The sequence below is a fragment of the Hemitrygon akajei genome, chromosome 19 (genome assembly GCF_048418815.1).
Source record: "Hemitrygon akajei chromosome 19, sHemAka1.3, whole genome shotgun sequence".
In the NCBI taxonomy this organism is placed as follows: Eukaryota; Metazoa; Chordata; class Chondrichthyes; order Myliobatiformes; family Dasyatidae; genus Hemitrygon; species Hemitrygon akajei.
In genome coordinates, this window is record NC_133142.1 from 14,872,838 (window position 1) to 14,898,343 (window position 25,506).

General features: G+C 40.9%; 1 protein-coding gene across 4 annotated transcripts in view; it reads right to left on the reverse strand.

Annotated features, from left to right (window-relative positions):
* Nucleotides 1–25,506, reverse strand: part of vgll4b (vestigial-like family member 4b) — a 128,488-nt gene that overhangs the window by 35,647 nt on the left and 67,335 nt on the right. For 2 of the 4 annotated variants that reach the window (XM_073072106.1, XM_073072105.1), the window contains one exon: nucleotides 6,818–7,004. In XM_073072106.1, coding sequence (XP_072928207.1) covers nucleotides 6,818–7,004 — 187 coding nt within the window. Of the gene's footprint in view, nucleotides 1–6,817; nucleotides 7,005–7,265; nucleotides 7,503–15,280; nucleotides 15,772–25,506 lie in introns of those variants that run through there. The other 2 variants (XM_073072103.1, XM_073072107.1) reach the window with 2 other exon arrangements.

Here is a 25,506-nt window from a genome sequence, read left to right on the forward strand (position 1 = left end):
TGCTGATGCAGAAAATACAACCCGGAGCATGTGTAGCTTTATGGAACTTCAAATTTTACTTTCGACCATCATGGGCCAAGTTTGAACAGAGCAAGCATCTAAACAGGCAAGCTGAAAGCTCGTCAACAGTCTGACACAGACCTGCTGGCACCATGATATGGACCAAAGCAGTCCAGGAAAAAAGTGTGGTTGAAGTTTTTACCATTGATTTTCCAGCCTCCCACTTACAGATTTAATACTGTGAACCATGATCACATGGCATATAACAGACATGGCTATTAAACAAAATGGAGCATCACAAGACTCTCCAGGTCATGAACCCAATGAGGCACAAGCAAGAAATCACATTACAAACTGGTGTTCTGAACCTATTTCATGGAGGGACTGAAGCAATCCATTCAGCTGACCCAGAAGTCAAACACTATCAAACATCAGCAATGTTACCTAACCAGATCCTTCCTGGCTTTTGCCTGCCATTGTCAATGAAATACATTGAAATCTTGGTTAATGAACAGCAAGAGAGGGTTGGTAAAGACTGGTGAGGATCTATCAGCAAAGTCCCAGGTTTCAAGTAAAATAAAACTAATCAACTTTCAAGAAAAGCGTTGCAAAGTCATCCTGCTGGATTACTTCTTCCCAAGGAGATGCTGTTCTGATAACATTTTCTCCATTGAAAATAAAATGCACATAGTACGCTGATCAGTATGAATTAAAGCAGAGATTTCACTGCATAATTTACTTCGATAAAAAGCACACGGTAACATTCTTTAATTGGCCCACCTTACAGATATTTTTATTAAGAGATACAGTGCAGAGTAGGCCCTTTGAGCTACACCACTCAACCCCCAACAAACCCAGTTTAACCCTAACGTAATCACGGAGCAATTTACAATGACCTATTAACCTACTCGGTAAGCCTTTGGGCCGTGGGAGGCAACTGGAGGGCCTGAAGAAAATCTGTTCATTCCACGGGGAGGCTGTACACAGAGGATCTCGCAACTGAACCCAGATGCACTGAGCTGTAATAGCGTCTCGCTAACCGCTACGCTACTGTGATTGGTGTGGATTCACCATCGTCAAAGACAAATTCACTTTCATTATAGCCACCCAAGTCATTAGTGAGCTCCACTCTCTCTAACGTGCAAAGCACTACCATCGGACACTACCTCAGTTTTGAGGGAAAATGCTGAATTTCAGAGCATGACGCATTTTGAAATCTTCATTGTGGAAATACTAGATAGATACTTTATTGGTCTCAAAGGAAATTACAGTATCACAGTAACATTACAAGTGCACAGATATACAAATATTGGAAGAGGAGTAAGAAAGAATAAAAAAAGGTTACCTCAAACAGTCTAACCGGAGGAGATCATCACTTTCCTGGCTATAGGTTGACTCTGTAAATAGCCTAACGGCATAGGATAAAATGTCATCACATAGCGCCCTTTGGAGCAGCACAGTTCTCTTAGACTTTTACTGAAAGTGCTTCTCTGTTCAGCCAAGGTGGCATGAAGAGGGTGAGAAACATTGTCCAGAATTGACAGGATTTTCTGGAGGGTCTCCAGTTTGACACTGATAACAGGGCCACCCTTTCTAAGTTTATTCAGCCTGTTGGCAACCTACATGATATCCAGATAGGATTAGTTATTTATAGCTAGTTAACCCTCAGATTTTATTATAATTAACAATTCATTGGTATTTAAAACCACAAACACTAGACTTGAGAATGCTTACATCTAAAGAATGAGGTGCTTCTGTATTGTATCATATTCAGTAGGAGGCTGGCCCAGATACCCACAGTTGTTGAGAAACCCATATACAAGAGCACACAAGTGAACTGTTCTGACTGCAACGGTCTCTCAAATCTGCTCTGGAAAAAGATACAATGGACTGCACTGTCAATGCAGTAAACACATTTCAGAATGTTAATATAATTCCATTGTGAAACCAAACTGCAATATGACAGACTGGAATGGCTCTGCGTCTGTTCCCGCCACCAAGTGTTGTAAAATAAAATTCCACATGCAATTAAAAGAATATCATTCTTCAACAACTCCGCCAAGAAATGCACACAACAGCAGACAGAATTTGCGACATTCCCGGTTCCGAATGGCTTAGCTAATTTGTTACGGCAAACCTCCCGAGACTGCAATTTACATTCCATCTCTTCCTCCAACTGACTGAAGTCCTCTGGAGGTTATGAGAGTGACACCCTCGCACACTGTTTATGTTGTTTGGGAACGACGATGATTTAAAGACAAAACAAAACCAAATAAAAGTCCACATAATTCAATCTACAACTACTTCAGTTGCATCCTTACCCCTTGAATGGGGAAGTAGAACACTTACAGTACTTTTAACAAACTATGAACTGTTATTCCTTAATGCTCAATTCACTAACATGTAAAGAGGCACTGGTAAAAACAAATCAACCATCCAGGACCACCGCAAAAAAGCCCTCTCCGCAACCAACATGCTTACCTGTACCTTCCAGCAACTCACTGGTAAGAACCAAATCTAATACTTGAGAATAATGAATTCCACCCCAACCCCACAGAGCTTTGGGAGCCAGAGAGTTACTCTGCACCGAAACTGACCTTCGGCTCACTACAACCATCCTGTATATTGAAATGCATCAATCTGATGGAGTAGCACTCAGCAGGGCAGGCGGTTACAAAGCAAGTCCACGTCCAGATTGTTTTTAAATGCTGTGGGAGTATCTGCCTTCACCACCTTCTCAGATGGTACTTCCCCAACTGCAACAAATCACAGGGTGGGAAGAAAAACTCTCTCTCGGATCCCCCCGCTAAGCCCTTCTTTAATCAAGCTCATGTTGTTCCTGCCATTCGGAGTGATACAAAATTACTCAGCACACATTGGAAAACGCACAAGGTTCTCCAGGTCCTCAGTGCACAGTCCCACCAACAGCCTGCGGTAGAGCTTACAACAGGAGTTCTATAAACAGAACTTAAAATATTTTGGAACCTTGGTAGACAGGGCAACAGCAAGCAAAGAGTACAAGACATCTGTATTAAGTTCTATATCTATTTTGCAAATAGTACAGTGCACAGGGAGAGAGAGCAAGTACTTTACATGATGCAAACCTAGATGAGCAAAGACATTCATGCTACCAGTCTCCAATCCAGTTGAATTCTTTTCTGTGATAAATAACTGTTCTTTTATCAATCACAAGACAGCAACACCAACAGGGCAAGGTGTCAGAAGCTTCTATTGGCCACTTCTAATGCACTGGTTGCCATTTATGGGAATTATCTGCTGCCATGTTCTCACCACTGGTGATACCCAGAAAAAAAAAATGCTTAATTTTTCCCTTTGTTTAGCTCCTAATTGTTCAAGCATTGCATTGTTCATAATGCAATCTGACTAGCATTCAACTAGCGCTGAATGCATACCACAACACGTGCTAGCCTACTGAGCCACCAGCAGATCTAACCAAATAATCTACATACCCTTGTCTATTTGTCTCTCCCCACTAATCTCCTTCCTGGCACTGCAAGCTGAAGACTTGCAACACCTGTTCATCCACCTCCTCCCTCACCTTCATTCAGAGGGCCCCCCAAATAGTTTCTCCAGGTGAGGGAACACTTCACCTGCACATCCGATCGGGTCGGCTACTCGATCTGGCCTGCAGTACACTGGTGAGAATCGAAGTACAATGGGAGCACCTTCGCTCAATCTGTAAACAGTAGGAATTCCTGGTGGCCAACCGTCCAAACTCCAACCCTCATTTCCATTCTGACACACTGGTCCATCACCTCCTCCACCACCACAATGAGGCCAACCTCAGGTTAGAAAAGCAACACCTCCTATTCCATCTGGGTAGCCTCCAACCTGAGGACATTGGATTTCTCTACTTACGGTAATTTCCCTCCCCCTTCAATTCCCCACTCTGTACCCCCTTACTTCTCTTCTCCTCATCTGCCTATCACCCCTCCCCCCCCCCCCGTACCCCTGCTCCTTCCCCTTCTCCCATGGTCCATTCTCCTATCAGGTTCCTTTTTTCCCCACCCAACAGCAACCAGGTTCTTACTTCATCCCCCCCCCCACCCACCTGGCCTCGCCTATCATCTCATAGCTTGCCCTCCTTCCACCTAATTTTGGCTTCTTCCCCCCCACCCCCCACCCCACCCTTCCAGTCCTGATGTGGAGTCTCAGCCTAAATTGTCAACTGTTTATTCCTTTCCAAAGATCTGCCTGACCTCCAGCGTTGTCTGTGTTGCCCTGGATTTCCAGCATCGGCAGAATCTCTTGCTTATAATCTACATACATCTTGCCTCAATAAGCCACGATCAGACTCATTGATAAAACTTCCCCTGATGTACCAAAGAGCCAAAAAGCTCCCTATACTAACCAGACACACGAAGGAGGTTTATAAAGGAAACACTTAGCAAATGACCACAAAATGTATTGAATAATAGACAAGCCAGAGGCAGTGCAAGTTTAAGAATAATTAAAATTACGTAAAAAATGCTTTTATTGACAATATCACTTTATTTTATTTAGAGATACAGTGCAGAATAGGCCACAGCTTCCCAACAAGCCTCATTGCCCAGCGGCCCACCTATTTAACCTTAGCCTATTCACAGGACAATTTACAATAACCAATTAACCTGCTAACTTTGGACTGCAGCGGGAAACCAGAGCACCCAGAGGAAACCCACACCTTCACGGGAAGGGCATAAATACTTCTTCCAGAGAACGCCAGAACTGAACTCCAACAACCCAGGCTGTAATAGCGTTGTGCTAACTGCTACGCTACTGTGGTGCCCCTAAACCACAGATTCATACTCTTGAGTAATTCTCTCTCTGCACACAAGTATAAGACATGTAGAAGATTCTGCACAAAAAGCAGGAAAGAAAAGCAACAGTACTGCTTCAGTTTCCAGATTATGGGTTTTATGAAACAGATCTTAAAAGCGAATGTTTCGCTTTGGTTAGTGTAAAATGGAATATTTCCAGGTGCTTTAAAAATCAATTACATTTTTGTTCTAAAGATACATTTACCCCATTACCAACCACAATCTGGAAGCGATTTTCTTATAAAAGCTAAAACTCTACCATAAACACATCTTCTAGCATCGAGGAGGTGGGACAAATAAGGACAGGTTGCACTTGATTACTACACAAAACAACACAATGTTGTAGAGCAGGGGTTCTCTATTCCATGGATCCTTACCATTAACTGAGCGGGTGTGGGAACCCCAGATTGGGACTTAGAGGGAAAGCATGTGAATTATTTTGCTTGATTTTATTTTCCTAATATAGGTAGCATCAGAAGTTCACATTGATTGCCTGACCTCCCATTTACCCACAGAACAAAGTGACTTTCTCGGAACAGAATCAATCTTCTGGCATTGCTTCTATATGACCACAATGGGAAAGAATAGAACTTTGCAACTATCAAAGATGGCGAAATGGCCTCGCGTATACAAGTCCCAAAGGATATTCCACAGAAGTAACGTTCCTGCTAATTCTCTTTAGGAAGAAGTCGTAAGGCTAGGATGTGCTGTTGAACTGTGCGGGTAATCCGTCCTCTAATTATAAATAATCCAGTCACAGTGGTGAAAGTGTTGGATATTAAGTACAATGGGACGGATCAGAACATAGAACAAGATGATCTGTTATCCTACTCCAAAATCAATCTAACCCCTCCCTCCCACACAGCCTTCCATTTATCCGTGTACCCATCTTAAGAGTCTCTAAAATATTCTAATGTCTCTGCCTTTTCCACCACCCATCAGAGTGTTCCACTCATTTACCACTTTGTGTAAAAAACATATCTGGCAATGCCACCCCCCCCCCCCCCATACTTTCCTCTCATCACCTTAAAATTGAGCCCTCGTGTATTAGCTACTGTCACCCTGGGGAAAAACTCCGGCTGGCCTCTTTTCATCCTGTGCACCCCCATGAAGTCACCTCTCACACTCCTCCTCTACAAAGTGAAAAGCCCCAGATTGCTCAGCCTTTCCTCATGGGATATGCTCTCCGATCCAGGCAGCATCCTGGTAAACCTCCTCTGCACCCTCCCTAAAGCCTCCACGTCCTTCCAACAGCTGTACACTGAATGACAATCTCATGCTGTTGAGGTGGGAGAAATATAAAGTTCCGCAGTAAAAACTGAAAAGGGATTCGAGGACTCAAAGCAATGGCCCGTGACAGGCTGGAAGGCCAGGAGCTAAAGTAGTATACTTAACGTATCAACAAATGACAAGACGAGAAAGAAGCCAGACCTTGTAAAGCCTTAATAGAAACTGGGAAAGGGGAAACATGGGCTAAATTTCAGCAATGAACAGGCAGAAGGCATATCAGTGAGCATACAGTGCTAGTATTTAAACAAAATAATTAAATTACTGGTTATGGTAGACAAACATATCAGATGCTTGCACATTTCATATTCTTAATCCCTCTCCCTCCCCAATGCCTAAAAAAAAGACTGGTTTATTTTATAAGCAGGTGAGGATTGTGACAGACTGAGAATTTGATAGTCATTTTGTTTTGAACATTACTGACAGGAGTACCTGCACAAGACAGTATTTACATAGGCATACTATTTAGTGAAGAGTTTTCTTTGGACCCAGCACACACTCCTGCAAATTTTTACTTCTGTAAAAACCAGTAGGCAGACCCAATTGAAAAGAAAAATAAACTGATAGCGGAACTCAAGTACAGGCATTACAACGTGAGTAGAGCCCAGCTATCTTAGAATGTGCTCGAGGTTCAGGACAGTCCAAATACTTCCATCTTTCGTAACCAATGTAGCCTAAAAGTTCAGAGTCTCCAGACAAAGCAAACTTACACTTGAACATATAACCTGCTTGTTTTGGGGAACTGTTCACTCTCATTTTCGACATCATCGTCTGCCTGGTCTCCACTGAACTTCCTCTTGTTGGGGCTGATAGGTGGAGGTCCTGTACGATGGTTGGTGAGTGCAGAGGACACTGGGATCGACTGCATCCTACTGTCACTCCTTAATGCAGCTTCACCTGTAGATTAAATTAAAAAAAGATTACAGGATGTAAGCACAATGTAACAGCTTAATATACTTTGTGTTAACTAAGATATCTTTCCCTTGTAAAGTTGTCACACCTATCATTACAATGATATTCATTAAATTTATAATAATTTATTTAATCTTTTACTGGTCTCGCTCAAGTGACACAGAAGGGCAACAACTGTTTTTACTTTGGATAAAATCTGCTATTTTGGTTTAATGCAGTGAGAAATTCAACTCTGTATCAAGTCACCTAGCACTGTGGGAAACTGTGTTTCTCTTTCCGCACAATCAGAACTGCAGCAGAGGAAAAAGCAGCTTGCCAAACTAAACTTTGCTAGCTTATTGGAGACGGTCAATGTTTTACAGTGCAGCTATCGACAAGGGCACACCAAAAAAAGCCCACGCAGATTCGTACACCCTCAATGGGTGGGAGAAGTAAGTGCATATACCCAAGTCTGATACGAGGCCCATGCCTCTTCCTCAAACTACAAAATAAAAAAGGCAACGAGCTGAAATTTCAAGAGATTTATTGTTGGTCGTTTTCCCTACAGCATTCAGCCAGTGAAGGGAAACCACACTACAGTCCACCAAACAAATGTCCTATTTTGCTGGCTGGGTTGTCTCCTCCAGTCTAACCACGCACCATAGCAACCAAAAATGACATCATGATCCTGGCAAGAAACCCTATGATAAAGCAAGACTTTAAAATAAAAGCTTCAGCTGCAGTTTGAATATACTTAATTTAGTTTTTGTCTAGAACCAGATAATACGCATTCCAGAAGCACAATATTCATGTGACTTTTTTTTTAAAAAAGTCATCAGTCTCATTACCAGGCAACTTTTTGAAACATTTCCATTTTTACTTTCCTGACGGCTTATTCATTTGAGACAGCTAGAGAACATTTTGCATGTATTTTCTTGCCCAGCTAAGCTGCTATGTATAGAATTTCCACCCTCTTTCCCCATGGAATTTTAACCTGATGTTTGCCAAGTTTCTTATACTCCCCAGGAAGGAAGTTCTCAACCCGCCAACAGATGTGAAAAAGCTACAAAAAAAAAGTGCCTCGGCAGGGCCCATCAAAGAGGTAAATGAAATGCAAAATAGGACTTGGTGAAAAGTTTAGAAATAAATGAGGTTAAAAATTAATTGAAAATGGTTGTCAAAAGTTATGATTAACCTCCAAATTAGAAGGAAAAACTGTAAGTCATTAAGGCGCAAGTAACAGAGTACATTAAACAAAATCTCAGGGCATACTGGTGAGCCTCAAAAAGCCATTAACAAGCAAAAACCACACCCTCATTAATTATAGCTATAATTTAGGGTGGCATGCTAGTGCAGTGGTTAGCACAGTGCTTTACAGTACCAGCGACCCAGGTTCAATTCCCGCCGCTACCTACAATGAGTTTGTATGATCTCCCTCTGACCATGTAGTTTTCCTCCAGGTGCCCCAGTTTCCACCCACAGTCCAAAGACATACTGGTTGGGTGCTTAATTGATCATTGTAAATTGTCCTATGATTATGCTAGGGTTAAATCAGGGGATTGCTGGGCGGCGTGGGTTGAAGGGCTGGAAGGGCCTATTCCATGCTGTATCCCCATAAGTAAATAACCCATTTCGAGTAATACACGGTAGAAAATCTTAAACATTCCAGTTTCTGAGTTTTCCACCAACGGTATTAAACAGCCACCATACACGAACATTCCAGTCTACAAAGCCAAAACACAGTCAGTACAAATAGGTTTCAAAAGCAAGACCTCCACATTTGATGCTAGGGATACAGAAGGCATCCCTGTCTCTACAGGTCAATCATGCTAACAAGTCCAAACACCTGTACAATGAATTCTCAACCCAATGCAAGTTAACCCTCAAGCACCATGCAAAATGTCTCGCACATCTGCATCCCCTCAGCACATAGTTCTAGCCCTATCTGCCTCTTCCACACCGCATTCTCAGCTGGGCCAGTAATTGTGCCGCATTTGTCAGGAAATGGAAATTTTTTTTAAAAAAACTACCAAAGTTCTAAATCAGCTCCAAACAACTGAAGTTGAGCAGATTGCAGTTACTATGACAGCCCTCCAATAGATACTGCAGAAAGCAATGGAAAATTGTATAGCTGCTCTGCACACCAGCTGCCCTAGGAATACATCTCATGATCAGTGCAAAAGCAAGGCATGTATAAAACTCACTTAATGCCAGGATACAAAGTAGTTTAATATTTCAATTGAAATCAACACGGAATTTATGGAATAATTTGTCTCAGAACTATTTATAACAGCAGCTGTATCATGACACATTTTTTTTTCTGTGTAAGCTACAATGACTGACCACATAAAGGAATTAAGGAACAAGTCTCCGAGCAGACTTAACAGGACCGAATCATTAATCTAATCTCAAAACACAGATATTATACCGAGAATTTTGCATATTCATAAAGTAAATTCAGAAATGACTTTCTGAAATGTTTGACTTAGCATTAAAACAAGAGATACCCAAATCTTCAGATGAGAGCGCACCGATTTAAAGAATTAGAATCAGGCTTAATGTATCACGGACACATGTCGCGAAATTTGTTGTTTTGCAGCAGCGGTGCATTGCAATGCACAGTAATAAAAACTATAAATAATAATAAAATACAAATAAAAATATATTTAGTAAGGGTAAGAAGAGAGCAAAAAAAAAAAAGTGAGGTAGTGCACATTGGTTCACTGTCCATTTAAAACTCTGATGGTGGAGAGAAGAAGCTGTTCCTGAATCGTTAAGTGTGTCTTCAGGTTCCTAACTCCTGCTTGATGGTAGCAATGACCTAGGTGATGGGGATCCTTAATGACGATTGCCACCCTTTTGAGGCATTGTCGTTTGGTGTCTTCGATGCTAGGGCGGCCAGTGCCCATAATGGAGCCGGACAAGATTAAAACTTACTGCAGTTGTTCCTGATCCCACATTATTGGGGGGGGGGGGGAAATCTGACAAATTGGACCATCTCCTGATGCTCCATAAAGTCACACCATCTATAAATGCATCAAGAAATGTGAGTTAAAAGAAAATAAATGTTGTGTTTATTTACTCCCCTCCCACACACGCACGAGTTGTGGAGGAGCAAATGTTATGCTATATTTCGAACTTCTGGGTAGTGAATTGTTAATTCTCTCCATGACCGCGTAGATTTCCTCCTGGTGCTCCGGTTTCCTCCCACGGTCCAAAGATATAGCAGTTGGTAGGTTAATTGGAACTGTAAGATTTCCCATGATTAGACAAGGATTAAATCAGGAGATTGCTGGGCAGTGCAGGTTGAAGGGCAGGAGGGGCCTATTCCACACTGTATCACAACAAGTAAATAAATAAGCAGGAGTGAATTTTTGTTACATGAAAAGCCATAACATAGGGGGTGGGGGGGGGGGGGGCTGAAATTGGTAGAAGCATTAGAGAAGTTATTTCTCCAGCCAAAGTGGTAAAGGGGTAGCACTCACTGCCTGGGAAAGGTGATGGTTATAGAGACCCTCCTGACATTTAAAGTACCTGGTTGAAACCACAAGTCTTTGTCAAGGTCCTGACAGTACTCATAGCCTCAAGTTTTATGACTCACAGCAACTCAGAGAAAATAAAATATTTAAGGACGTCTGCTTCAAAAGTTAATTACGAACAAATGGCACAAAATGAAGGAAGATTGATGTTTTGAACACAAAGACATACAAACACAATTCACTGAGATATTGTTATCATCATGACCTCTTATGACACCTGCTAGGGAATTTTAAGGATTTAGAAGTAGCCAGATGGTCACTATTTCCTTGCCCGTTGCAGAAACTAGGATGCTGAATTTGGATTTAAATCCAGTTGTTAGATGAGAAAGCCCACATAAATTATGGAGTTCCAGCTTAGCTGCCAAAGAGCAATGTAATATTTGCAGTCGGTTGCAAATCAAAATACAATGAGGAATTGTTTACATGGAAGACGCATGGAAATTCTAGAGACTTTATGCATATGCATGAGTAAATTTTCAGTCTTAATTTTAGTCACAATTTAACAAAGCATACCGTTGTTTCCACCACTGATCCTACTCTCCCCCCACCCCCCCCCCCCCGTTTTGCCAGTGTCTGCTCCATTTAAATCCAATCCAGCTTTGTGGAATATGAAAAACACGGCTCAGATCACAGCCGATAACACTGAAAATAACCTCCCCTTTTATCCTTCCACGAGGAGATGAAGTCATGAACATAAAAGATGTCAAGACAGTCAGCATAATGCTGCAGATCAGGTTTTACTGGACAGGATTCCTTAAGCTTAAATGGGGTTTGCTTCCCGCCAAAAACGATGCACCGTAAACAAAGAAAAATAAGTGTAAAAGCACAGAACAGGAAAGCAAACAGTTATACAACTAACAATGGAATTCCATACTCCAAGCAAATACAAAGGTGAAAGCTCAAGTACATTTTTAACACAAAGGAGAAATGCTTGCAGATATATCTGACTAACTTACTACCAAAATACTTAACAGTTAAGCAATTTAACCGTCGGCATTAATGCAATCCAGGAAAGGAGCCAAATCAATTTGTGCTTAGCAAGGTCCAGAAAACAGCACTGAATGAAGATCAGATAAGCTGCTTTAAGAGGCAATATGATCAGATAGTCAAAGACACTGGCTCTGCTTACATAACTTATTAATGATCCTCAAGGAAACTTTTCAAATGCAAGTTATATTATAAATTTAATGGATGGGAAGATCGCACCATCACATTAACAAAAATGCCAGAATCATGTCAAGAAACATTATTAACTGCTCAGCCTTGACAGGGAAACAAAGTTCAGCCTTCAGCGTTTCCCCAAAAACCAACGTAAGCACTAAAAATATTTTATCTGTGTACATCCAAGGTATCACACCACCAAACAAAATAGTCAAATCAGTTGAATTGCTACCCGCTTGGCAAGTATAATTGTGATCCCACAAAAAAAGCTGGAAGTGCTGACAAAGAATTAAATGTACATCAGTCTGCAGCTGAGAAAAAAAGTGTTGCAGTGCAGAACATTCAAATAAAGGTCATTTCTCTCCTGTCTCCAAAAAGAAAGCTGTTTATGGCCTTCCAACGTAGTTCACAACTCCAGCTGCAGACTGTATTTTTGGACCATCTTTAAATTGAGTTTCTCACACCCCTTTTCAGCAGCTCTTCAATTATCCAAGCTTCATTTCTTCAGACCCTCACTGTATACTTCTATTCAAGCCAAACTCATTTTCCTCTCAAATCATGAAGCCTTGTTATGTGAATCAGAATATAATCTAATCAACGATCATACCAGTGGCATACTTGCCAACATTCAAGTTCCAGCTTGGTTGTAAAGTTAGGAAAGACCTTAAAGCCAGCTTCTGAGTTCAATCTATTCTTCTGCTTAAACATTCTAGTTATCACAGTTCAAGGCCAAGGGGGGGGGGGGGGGGGGAGAGAGAAAAGAGAGGCTGAGAGACAGAAGGAGCAGATGATCACAAAAAGATGCCTGCTGTAGTTTCAACCATCTGGACACGAATAGAGAACCACTAGCAAAAGATGCTGCTCTCATCAATGGGATTACACCTTTGCTTTATTTTCTCAAACAGAATCAGCTGAAGAGCTAAAGAACCACAAGCCTGTTACCCTACACATTATTATGTGTCGTTTTATAAATTCTATCTCCACTGCAATGAAGGAGCTCAAAGAACTGTTATTCCGGAGGGGTGGGGGGAGAGAAGAAGAAACAAGATGCAGATGTTACTCAAAATTCACCGAGTATCAAGTGCCTGTCATTTGACACGGTGCAGCAGTACAGGCAGCTGGTACAGAACAGTCCTGGTGCATAGCCTTTTCACCCCTGAGCTTTGGTAATGGGCTTTTGAATGCTAGCATTCTCAGTGTGTGCGCGCACAGACACACACAAAACACTGGCACCTGGATACCCAAATTAAAACAGACGTGACTACTGAGAAAGGCTAGAGTTTCATTAATTTGACTTGTTTTATGAGTTTATTAATCTGGGATTTAAACATCTCAAAACATTAATTAACACTAATATGTTCAGTTTAAGCCTCAAAACGTGTCAACTATTTTTCCCTCCAAGTTCAATAGTAAAAACATCACCTGAACATCTCAAGTACAAAATGCCCACAGTGCCTTACTCTTAATCTGTCTCTTTTTCTATCAAGAATGTATATAAAACTGTACATTATCAAAATGTTTAAATAATTGACATTATATTAACCTTATTAACACATTTCAACATTGTACTTTATTTCAATTTATTTTTGGAAGAATTTTTACTTCAATGAGACAGAATGCTGGAATGATCAGAACTTTTACAAAAGGACATGTTCATGCAAAGCTTTGAGTTCACTGAAGAAGTTTGAAAATTACAATGGATATAGCCGATTAATGCTTTCTTTAAGAAGAAAAGCACACACACTGAAAATATGTTGTGTCCAAAACAACAATTAAATTTCTAGGAGCTGGGTAGAAAAATGATCAAGAGTTTAACCAAAAAATTCTCTGCAAAGGAAACAAGCAGAAGGGTCTAACATATGGAAGATCATTTATGCCAATTATGTGGACTAAACCAAAGTGACTTCTGGCATTAATGTTATGGAGTTATTGTTTGCTGAAAGAGATTGCTTCCAGGTCACAACAGCTGCTAAATCAGTAACAGAAAATAACAACAAAAAAACGTGAACCCCAAAACGACAGGACTGAAATCTGATTATGAATGCCCTTATTCCTCCCATTAAAATTTACTTCCATATTTGATTATTACTCAAATATGACAGCAACGATTCCCAGATAATTTCCAAAATTACCTCTAACAAAACTGCATTTTGTTTGGTATCAGTAACCTAACCACATAACACAAGCCTCAATACGGTAAAAGTGAATGTCAGTTGTAACAAAGAAATAAAAATAATAATCATATAGGCTGCAGTGAAACTGGCTGACATCCTCTATTATGTCGAATCACACTAACATTTTAACCAATGTTCTAATTTTAGCAATAAATATGGGTTTCTAATGGAAACTGATCATGACTGATTTACAGCATATCTTTGTGTTCATAATGAATGCTCTATGGGTACATGATTTTTGTGTGTGTGTGTGTGTGTGGAAATTCGTAAAAATAACTACCACGGCATTTTGTGGAAAGTTAGGTTGGAACAGTGAGACTAACGCTGCAAAGTTCAAAGAAATTCCTTGAGAAAGTTATTTTTAAAAAATCACTCGCTCTGCTAAAGATCACCCGAGTTCACCCACAGAAAACCTGCATGTAAAGCGAATAATAAAATGCAGCCAAACCAGGAATCAAACACAGTGAACATTAAGTTCCGCCAGAAGTTAATCATTTAAAAAACAGAAATGCTGATTTCCTTTGTTCCTCGCTCGTCTCAAGTTTTTTAAAAACGCGTTTAGGCCGTTATACTAGTAATTAATTAACATGGGCAGCTTTAAAATAGGACCAGGCTTCTCAAGTATTTGCAACGCTATCTGAATCTGCAGGTCAAATGCACAGACATGCTTTAGCAATTAAGCTTGCTTTATATTTTTAATGAATGAAGTCCAAAAATACGCAGCTTGAATTGATTTACTAACGTAAGCGTGGATAGTACTGTACCAAATGTGGTTTGCGCAAATACAGTACTTGTGCCAAACAGCTTTAGACCGGTACTGCTTTAGACTACAAAATCAAGCCATTACCACGACTTTAAACAGCACGTAGGGGCAACTTAACTACACAACAGCTACATCTTCAATCGTAACTGAACTCCCAAGAGTAAGGCATAAACACTGAGTGCAATACTGTATCTTTTACCCCAAACAAAAAATAAGCTATAATCAGTCTGGGCGAGCAGATTCTTTTTTTTTTGGCTCGACCATCGTTTCTTCCAGCGTAGGAGAAAAAGAAGCACATCCTTCAATGTCTGAACTTTCTCAGAACTACACAGGAAATGAGAAGCTAAACAAGAGTCAGACTGTGGAAGTACAACATGGCTCCTGAGACAAGCAGCAAGCTCTTTGTTACATGGCTGCAGCCTCCTGGGGCCCCGGGCTCAGCTTCATATCACCGGTTTTAAAAGAAATGAACATAAACTCAAGTAACAAAAACCATCAGCAAGCTTTAAAACTGATACTACATATGAAAACCAAACGCACTCAAAATAATTTGTATCCTAGACCCGGGGAACATTCAACAAAAAAAACTGACAATGCGTTCAAGACAGCAAAGACTGAAAACAAGGCGGAGTTCTTGTTTGTTACCTTCAAAGCAAAGGATGCCAATATTGTTGCTCATCTTGTCCAAGTACTGATAGTTCAACAGGTCCATTTTCTTAAGTAGCATTTACTGGATAGCAAAAAGACCAGCTGTTTGCTTAACCAGATAGCGCGCTTTAGGCTAGTTCCTACTGTGTTTCTCTCTCTCTCTCTCACTCCAAAGCTGAAGGCCCCAGCCTTTCAGATGTATGTTAAAAAAAAAATAAAAGTTGTACCCTTCTAGAATACTGAGAGGGGAGAGGTGGGTTTAAAACGCGCGCACACACACACAAAAAAAAGGACTGGTTTCTATTCCCCTCCCCTCACTGGGAAGAAACTCTTGAGTTCATGGTTAGAAGGCTCTCGATTGTGACAGAGACAAAAACACGCCAGCTCTCCTCACAGCCCGCTGCAAGTTAACTGCACAGACATGCAGGATATGCTTGGTATGACTCGAATGCGAACCAGCTTCTTCTATGCGAGCGGGCAGCCGACCGGGCATGCTCAGTGCGCCCCTCCGACACCCTCCTCCCCTCCTCTTTCCTCCCCTCCTCCTCTTTCCTCTCCTCCCCTCCCCGCACAGAACAGACTCCAAAATGCACCAACTGCTGGAAGTGGGAGGGAGGGAGCGAGCCGGGGTGGGGGCAGAGAGAAGGAGCAGTGTTAGCCCTGCCTTCCATTTCAAACACTGCTGGCTTCGCAAGAGAAAAAAAATTTATACGCAGCAGAGATTTTTTTTTCTCTCCCCTGCCAGCACAACCTGTTTTTTTTTTTGCGCATTTTGGCGCGCTTCGTTATAGTATTAAAACTCACATTAATAAGTTAAACCCCCCCCCCACGCCGCCGTTCGATGTGTACAATAAGAGCCGTGGCAGGACGGCAGGACAACACCTGTTTGGAAATGTTCTCAGATACAGACAGGCTTGATCCAGTTTTCTCCACCGCACTGTGTGTTTCTTACAAGTTATTTATTATTTTGTTCCTCCACCCCGCTTCAGGTTTTCCCATTAAACGCACCAGTGAGTGACTAATAGGTTAGACTCAATGAAAGTTGGTTCCAGATTATTTAGCCATCTCCTAAAAGGACTGCAATCGGCCTCTGCTGAATTTCCACCGTAAAGCGGAATTGACTGAAATGCAAGCGCAATTGCTGGCTGTAAGGGAAATTGCTTTTTTTTAAAAAAAAGTGCGCCGTGTGCAATGGGAGAAGAAACAGTCTCAAAACTATTCGGAGCGAGAGAAAAAAAAACTGTGGGCACTGAAAGTAAAAAAAAAATAATCTAACGTGAAACGTGATAACAACTGCTTCTGGTATGCTTTGTACCACACCAGAAACAACGAGAAGCTCCTGTCCCAGGCAATCCATATGATTCGAATGCATTTTCTGTATATGCTACAAGGCAGGGCATGCAGTACTCCTTTCGAAAAACTGCAGAGGGAGTCAAATCACATCGGAAACCCCTCATTCCACGCTGTTCCCCAATCCCGCAATTCCAATTTGCCGCTCCACCCCGGCTAACCACACCATTACCCAGCTACTGGCTTTGACGTCCTGCTTCAGTTCCCAGCCTTGGTTCCGTTAAGCCGATCTGTACGGACCATATTCTCTCCAGCCCCATATCTACCTGGTTTATATTTTTTTTTCTAAAAATACTTTCTAAGCTATTTCTATTACATTATCCAAAAAAATTAAAGTTTTGTAATTAATTTTCTCTAGTTCGCTTGTTCATTATGCACTGTCCTGTTCTTGGCAACAGTTTCTACAAAATTGGTTTGCCATTGCCAGTGCCATTACAAGACAGGTGTAACGACACTGGCTAAATTAATAATACTCTGCAGAGATTGTCTGCCTGACGTCAGTGATCTTGTGAGATCAAAAACTTTGACAGACTTCTATAGAAGTGTAGTGGAAAGTGCATTGAATGGCTGCACTACAGCCAGATATGCCAGATATGGAAACACCAATGCCTTTGAGTGGAAAATCCTACAAAAGGTAAAGCCCTCCTGATCCATTGAGCACATTCATATGAAACGCTGCCCTAGGAAAGCAGCATCCACCATCAGAGATCCTCACCGCCCAGGCCATGCTCTTTCCTCGCTGGTGCCATCAGGTAGAAGTTACAAGAGCCTCAGGACCTGCACCACCAGGTTCAAGAACAGTTACGACCCTTCAACATCAGGCTCTTAAACAAAAGAGGATAACTACACTCATCTATTAAGATGTCCCCACAACAAATGATCTCACTTTAAGGACTCTTTATCTTGTTACTTCATGCTCTTGTTGTTTATTGCTACTTATTTACATCTGCACAGTTAGTTGTCTTCTGCACTCTACCTGATCTCTCACTGATCCTGTTATAGTTCCTACTCCATAGATCTGCTGAGTATGCCCGCAAGAAAAGGTGTCTCAGGTTTGTACATGGTGACATACATGTACAGGCATAATACGATTTACTTTGAACTTCGACATGCACCAGCTGCTCATACGCCCACCCGCTCCCATGGCTTCATGTGACTGATGGAGGGGGGGTGGTAGGCAGGTGTTAAACCTTGCCTAAGGGTGACCTACAGAGGGAAGGAGCACCACACACCTCCTTTGGTAGAGACCTATCTCCATCCTGCCATCACCAGTACAAACATTTAATGATATCAGCTTGTGGATTCTAGGCTAAGCAGATACAGTTCTTGAAATCACTGTGGGGCTAATTACAATGATTTTTTTTAAAAAAAAATCTCTCCAACACAAAGACTTGTTTGTGTATTGAAGGGGTAGGGAAGAAACAATTTTCTGAGAATTACATAAAAATTACATTGCTATACTTTTCCATGCCCTGACTGCATTTCGGGAAACCTGATCACTTGGCTGTCCTTCCTGCATACAGGCTAAAAAGCAAGGCTCCAGAGGTTAGGACAACAAAGAAGTAGTCACGGGAGGCAGCAGGGCGTCTATGGGATTGCTTCGAGTTGGTGGACTGGACCATGTTCAAGGTCTCAGATGAGTATCTGAAGAGTACATTACAGTTGTCAAGGAATTTATAAAAACAATCATAGATGAGTGTCTCCCCACAAAATCATTCAGAGTCTTTCCCAACCAGAAGTCCTGGATGAACCACGAGATCCGTAATCCACTGAGGGTCAGATCAGTGGCATTCAGGTCTAGTGACCAAGTAAGAGACACAAGGTCCTGGTACAATCTCCAGAAAGCTGTTGCAACTCTACAGATCTCTGGTGTTGTGTTCAATTCTGGTCACCTCATTATAGGAAGGATGTGGAAGCTATGGAGAGGGTGCATGGAGATTTACCAGGATGTTGCCTGGATTGGAGAACAAGTCATATGAAGCAAGGTTAGCAGAGCTGGGACTTTTCTCTCTGGAGTGTAGAAGAATGAGAGGGGACTTGATAGAGGCCTACAAGATTATGAGAGGCATAGATAGGGTGGATAGTCAGTACCTGTTTCCCAGGGCACCAATAGCAAACACCTGAGGGTATATGTACAAAATTAAGGGAGGGAAGTTTAGGGGAGACATCAGGGGTAAGTTTTTTTACACAGAGGGTTGTGAGTTCCTGGAATGACTTGCCAGGGATGGTGGTGGAGGCTAAAACATTAGGGGTATTTAAGAGCCTCTTGGACAGGCACATGGATGAAAGAAAAATGGAGGGTTATGGGGTAGTGTGGGTTTAGTACTTTTTTTAAAGGATTATATGGGTTAGCACAACATGGAGGGCTGAAGGGCCTGTACTGTGCTGTAGTGTTCTATGGTTCTAAGCCATTTCACGGGCAATGTGGCAGTTCTAGACCAAACTTGAATCATTGAAGGATGCATGACTGTTGTGGCAGGGCTTGAATGCTATTACTTCGTACAAAGGGAAAACAAAGGTGACAACAAGGCTTCACTTCCAGATGAGCTCAATGCCGTCTATGCTTGCTTTGACCGTGAAAACCTGGAGGAAAATTCACAAACTCCCACAGCCTCCCAATGACCCTGTGATTTCAGTCTCCGAAGGTGACATGACAGCATCCTTCAGGATGGTGAACCTACCAGCCCAGATGGCTGATCAACCAGCTGGAGTGTTCACCAATATCTTCAATCTCTTGCTTCAGCAGTCAGAGCTAACCACCTGCTTCAAGCAGGCTGCAATTGTATCGGTGCCCAAAAATGTGGTAACCTGCCTCAATGACTATCATCCAGTAGCACATACAGTACATCGACTGTGATGAAGTGCTTTGAGAGGCTGGTGATGAACATACCAACTCCTGCTTGAGAAATGACTTGGATCCACTCCAATTTGCCTACTGGCACATCAGGTCAACAGCAGATGGCATTTCAATTGCTCTTTACTCAATCCTGGAACATCTGGACAGCAAAAACACATACATCAGGATATTCTTTATCGTCTACAGTTCTATATTCAATACTCTCATCCCCTCAAAACTAATCAATAAGCTTCAAGACTTTGGCCTCGATACCTCCTTGTGCAATTGCATCCTGATTTCCTCACCTGCAGACCCCAGTCAGTTCAGATTGGCAACAACATCTCCTCCACAATCTCCATCAGCAGAGGTGCACCACAAGACTGTGTGCTTAGCCCCCTGCTCTATGTTTTATACTAATGACTGTGAGGCTAAGCACAGCTCCATTGCTTTATTTAAATTTGCTGATTTGCTGAAAGAAGGTGACAAATCAACATCTAGGAAGAAACTGGAGGTCCATAAGCCAGTCCTGATTAGATGTGGAGAGGGTCAGCGTCATGTCAGGGGATGTGTCCGGGGCCCAGCATGTATGTGCAATTACATAGAAAGTACAACAATACCTCTACTACCTTAGACTTTTGCAAAGATTATGCATGACATCTAAAACCATGACAAACTTCTATAGATGTATGGTGGAGAGTGTATTGACTGGCTGCATCATGGCCTGGTATGGAAATACCAATCCCCTTGAATGGACAATCCCACAAAAAGTAGTTGATGAGGTCCAGTCCATCATGGGTAAAGTTCTCCCCACCACTGAGCACATTGACACGGAGCACTGTTACAGGAAAGCAGCATCCATCGTCAGGGATCCCCATCACCCAGGTCATGCTCTCTTCTCACTGCTGCCATCAGGAGGGTGGTGCAGGAGCCTCAGGACCCACACCACCTGGTTCAGGAACCGTTATTACTCCTCAACCATCAGGCTCCTGAACCAGAGGGCATAACTTCACTTGTCCCATCACTGGACTCCTCATCTTATTTTCTCGATATTTATGGCTTACCCATTTATAATCATTTTTTTTTTGTATTTGCACATTGCTTGTTTGCTTGTCCCATTGATTCTTTTATGTTTCTTGCATTTATTGTGTACGCCTGCAAGAAAATGAATCAGAGTTGTACATAGTAACATATATGTACTTTGATAATAAATTTACTTTGAACTTTGACATTTCCAACAGGGGCCCTTGAAAATGTTCCCAGTAGCATAACCCAGAGGCAAGGTGGTAGAATTACAACAAACTGGATCATTGATCTGAGAGGTAAATAGCTAAAAGCAATGTATCAAGAAGCAGTTGAGTCAACAGTTCTGTGATATCAAAATTGGTGTTGTTTTCAGTCTTCCTTGTATTTCAATAGATTTTTATGAATTATTTCCAAATATGAACTAGTACGTGGATATCATTTAAATATCATTCCAATGCAGGCAATGCTGTCATAGTTGACAAATATTAAAATATCAATGCAAAGACTATCAAGATTCTTTTTGCAGGAAACATATTGTCCAACTTTGGAGTCAAAACCATTTCCATACTTTTGCTTATAATTGAAGTTTATTTCTTGTTTCGTTGCAGGGTAGGTTGTATGTTAGATAGTAAGTTCCACATCATTTCTAACAATACAGTCCTGGTAATGCTGCTCCACACAGAAAAAAAAAGCTGTTAGAATTATAATGATGGTGTCGCAGATGTCTCAGTCTAACTTTCACCATAATAAATCTGGCTCAGGACAGTTCTTGTAAACTTCATGTTTCTATTCCCAAATATTAAAAGTAGGCTTTCAGGTAAAGCTGCAGTCTATCGGAGAATCCTGTGGGATGGAGAATTAAGCGAAATATCACTGCAGTGTGATTGCAATGTGAATATGAATGTGTGAAAGAAAATGATTTTTTTTTTGTTTTTCAGAAAGTTCTTTTTCCCCCAATAAAGATTCTGCCACCATCACCTTCTGTACAAAAGCCCTGTATGCTTCCAATTTACGTCATATCTTTGATGTTAAATGACCAGCACTACACTATTGTAGAAGTAGGTAAATCACATGCTTTCTATATCTCACTTTGCACGTGGGCAACTCATTTGGCATTGAATTTCCTTAGGAGCAAAATTAAAGAGAAGTTCACCACATTCATGAGCCATTTTATGGCTGCCTATTTGCAGCCCAAAATTTCCTGCTTATTTCCTAAGCAGAAGTCATAAGGCAACATCAAACCAGCAAATTCAGCAGAAATCGGTCATGTTTTGAAGAATGAAACAAATACTTATACAAATATTTATACAACTCATACTTTTTATGTATTAAAATTTCCACCCATCTAATATTAATCTTAAATATCATGTTGAAACATCATCCAAGTTGGTGTGGTCTTTCACTGATTCTGTTATAGTTATTATTATATAGATTTATTGAGTATTCCCACAAGAAAATTAATCCAAGGGTTGTATATGGTGACATATATGTACAATGACAATAAACTTACTTGAACTTTGAACTTAAAGGAGTTTTTGTTATATTTTAAATGTGTTATATGGATGTTAACTAAATACATTTTAACCAAGCCAGACTCAGTGTAGGTGTTTAAACCCACTTTGGGCCTGTGCAGGAAATGCTTCAATTCCTGGACCATGTTGAATTTATCAAGCTTGATCAAGGCCTACGGCAACATGACCATATGGATTATTTGGTTATTTGGCCATCGTCTAGGGATCCATACAAATATTTGAAGGTGCTCATTGCTAAGATCCAAGGTAAGTATAGCCAGTTGGGTAAGATACTAAAAGGAGAAAAAGTCACATGCTGAGAATCACATTCCAGTAGGAGTGTACTACTTCAAGAGAAGAGGAAGGTGTGGGGGGGGGGGGGGGGGGACATTGACTGAAAGAAAAGGAAGAATGCATTTACATTGTTTTCAAATTCTTCGTTTGGAACCAACGTTGGAATTTTGAGAAATCCAACAATGATCTTAATTTGACAACTCAATAGAAAATTAAAGCTATTTGTTTTGTTTATTACCGTGAAATCACCCACCCCAAATGCTCAGATCTGAAGTATTGAGGTATTTTATTATTTCCTGCAGATAAGTTTTCAGAATGGGTTCAGTTTCCTCCATCCCCCTTCTAAACCAATAACAAATTAGTTTAGACAGACTTTGGAGTCAACTTCGGCAATCGTTATAACACAGAAAGACACAAGAATCAAAATATGACAAAAGTGCGCGTAGTGTAATTGACTTCCAGGGAAATAAATGACGACGACAAAAGAAGTGAACTCAGAGACAGAAGCTTATGGTTGTGAGATGGTATTCTAGTTGCTTGAAACATGGCCCATAAATTTCAGTGGCTACATTTCAAAGTCCTCCAAGGCTTTTAATGTGTTGAGTTGTTTTCATTTTCAAACCTTAAATTGGTTGACCAATAGTTCATCAGACATAAACTTAGTGCCTTGTGATAAACCACAATAAACTTCCCCTACCTGTAGAAACAGGAACATTGTCTGGTGCCATGGTAACAACAATGAAAAGGCTGTGGTCACCAATTAAGTTATGTTTAACCATTAGTCATGTAGCCATTCCGTAATTACATTTATCAACGTAAAAGATTTAAATCGGAATGAACACAAAATCTTTGAAAAAGCACCTTGAGAACGTTTTGCTCTAGGATTCTTGAAATAATATGAAAATCGGCCTTTTATCTGACTAACATGTTATTGTTAGCATTGGGAAGGGGAATATATTCAATTCAGTTATTGATGACATGGTTGCATTTACAACAAAGTTGATTTTTATAACTGGTAAATAATTCATATAACCATATAACAATTACAGCACGGAAACAGGCCATCTCAGCTCTTCTAATCTGTGCCGAACGCTTACTCTCACCTAGTCCCACCGACCTGCACTCAGCCCATAACCCTCCGTTCCTTTCCTGTCCATGTACCTATCCAATTGTTTTTTAAAATGACAATATCGAACCTGCCTCTACCACTTCTACCGGAAGCTCGTTCCACACAGCTACCACTCTCTGAGTAAAGAAGTTTCCCCTCATGTTACCCCTAAACTTTTGCCCCTTAACTCTCAAATCATGTCCTCTTGTTTGAATCTCCCCTACTCTCAATGGAAAAAGCCTATCCACGTCAACTCTATCTATCCCCCTCATAATTTTAAATACCTCTATTAAGTCCCCCCTCAACCTTCTATGTTCCAAAGAATAAAGACCTCATGATGATTATTAACTTGACTAAGCACGTGATTTCTATAATTTAATCCCATTAACATTTGGGTTTGTATCTCTGCACATATAGATTGATATTTTATATTCTTCCAAATATTTAAATAAAATTATATTACCTGTAGCATTGACTAAAGTTAACATAGTCAAACAGCAGTGCAGCACACAATGGGTTACCATTGGATTTAATGTTCATATTTGCTATACTGGCGGATAAAATTTGCCTTTTCAATATACAGTCTGAAACAGCACAATAAGGATGCATTTTATTAAGTGGATAATACAACACCATGTTGTGATATTGAGCAAAGTGGATCTGGAAGATCCCACAGTTAAGCAACTTCTATTGGATTACGTACTGAGCTGGAATATTGTTGAAGCCAATTCAATGATTTTTTGAAGAAAGAAAGAGATTTTAAAGAGGCAGCTTTATTTGTTACGTGTACATCGAAACATACAGTGGAATGTGTCAACACAGTCCAAGTGTTGTGCTGGGGGCAGCCCTACTAGCATGCCCACAATTTACTAATCCTAACCTATACATCTTTGGAATGTGGGAGGAAACATAAGAGCTTGCTCGGACCCCACTTGGAGTACTGTGTTCAGTTTTGGTAACCTCACTGCAGGAAGGATGTAGATACTTTTGAAAGAGCGCAGAGGAGATTTACAAGGATGTTGCCTGGATTGGAGAGCGTGCCTTATGAGAATAGGTCGAGTGAACTTGGCCTTTTCTCCTTGGAGTGACGGAGGATGAGAGGTGATCTGATTGAGGTGTAAAAGATGATGAGAGGCATTGATCGTGTGGACAGCCAGAGGCTTTTTCTCGGGGCTGAAATGGTTTACATGAGCGGACGTAGTTTTAAGGTGTTTGGAAGAAGGTATAGAGGGAAGGTCTGGGGCAAGTTTTTCACACAGAGAATGGTGGGTGTGTGGAATGCGGAGGTGAAGGCAGATACAATAGGGTCTTTTAAGAAACTCTCAGATAGGTACATGGAGCTTAGAAAGACTATGTGGTCTATGTGGTAGGGTAATTCTAAACAATTTCATTGTCAGCTGAAGGGCCTGTAATCTGATGTAGATTTCTTTATTATATGTTCTACAAAACCAGAGCACCTGGAGCATACCCACATGGTCACGGGGAGGATGTACGAACTCCTTACAGACAACAGTAAGAATCAATTCAATTGTTTCAACTTATTTTGTACCAATTGTAAACCAAGCAAAGCATTTTGAGATGGAACCACAATACAGATTGGCTTGATGGCCTCAACAGTCCCCAGTGTAGAGCTTCACAAGCAGAATCAGAATCAGGTTTATTATCACCTGCATGTGACGTGAAATTTATTAACTTAGCAGCAGCAGTTCAATGCAATACATAATCCAGCAGAGAGAGAGAAAAAAAATAAAACAATAAATAAACAACTAAATCAATTACATATATTGAATAGATTATTTTAAAATGTGCTGAAACAGAAATACTGTATATTTTAAAAAAATTGAGGTAGTGTCCAAAGCTTCAAAGTCCATTTAGGAATTGGATGGCAGAGGGGAAGAAGCTGTTCCTGAATTGCTGTTTGGTCACTTGGAAGTATCAGAGCTATGGGTCAATAACTGTCCATGTTTGTGTTAACCACTATTCCTTCAAATATCGTGAGTTTGGTTAACTATGACCTGAATTTACTGATAAAGATTCTATGTAATCATCACCTATCCATGTCACTCCATTCAACCTCCCATGCTACTGTTCCATTCTTTTC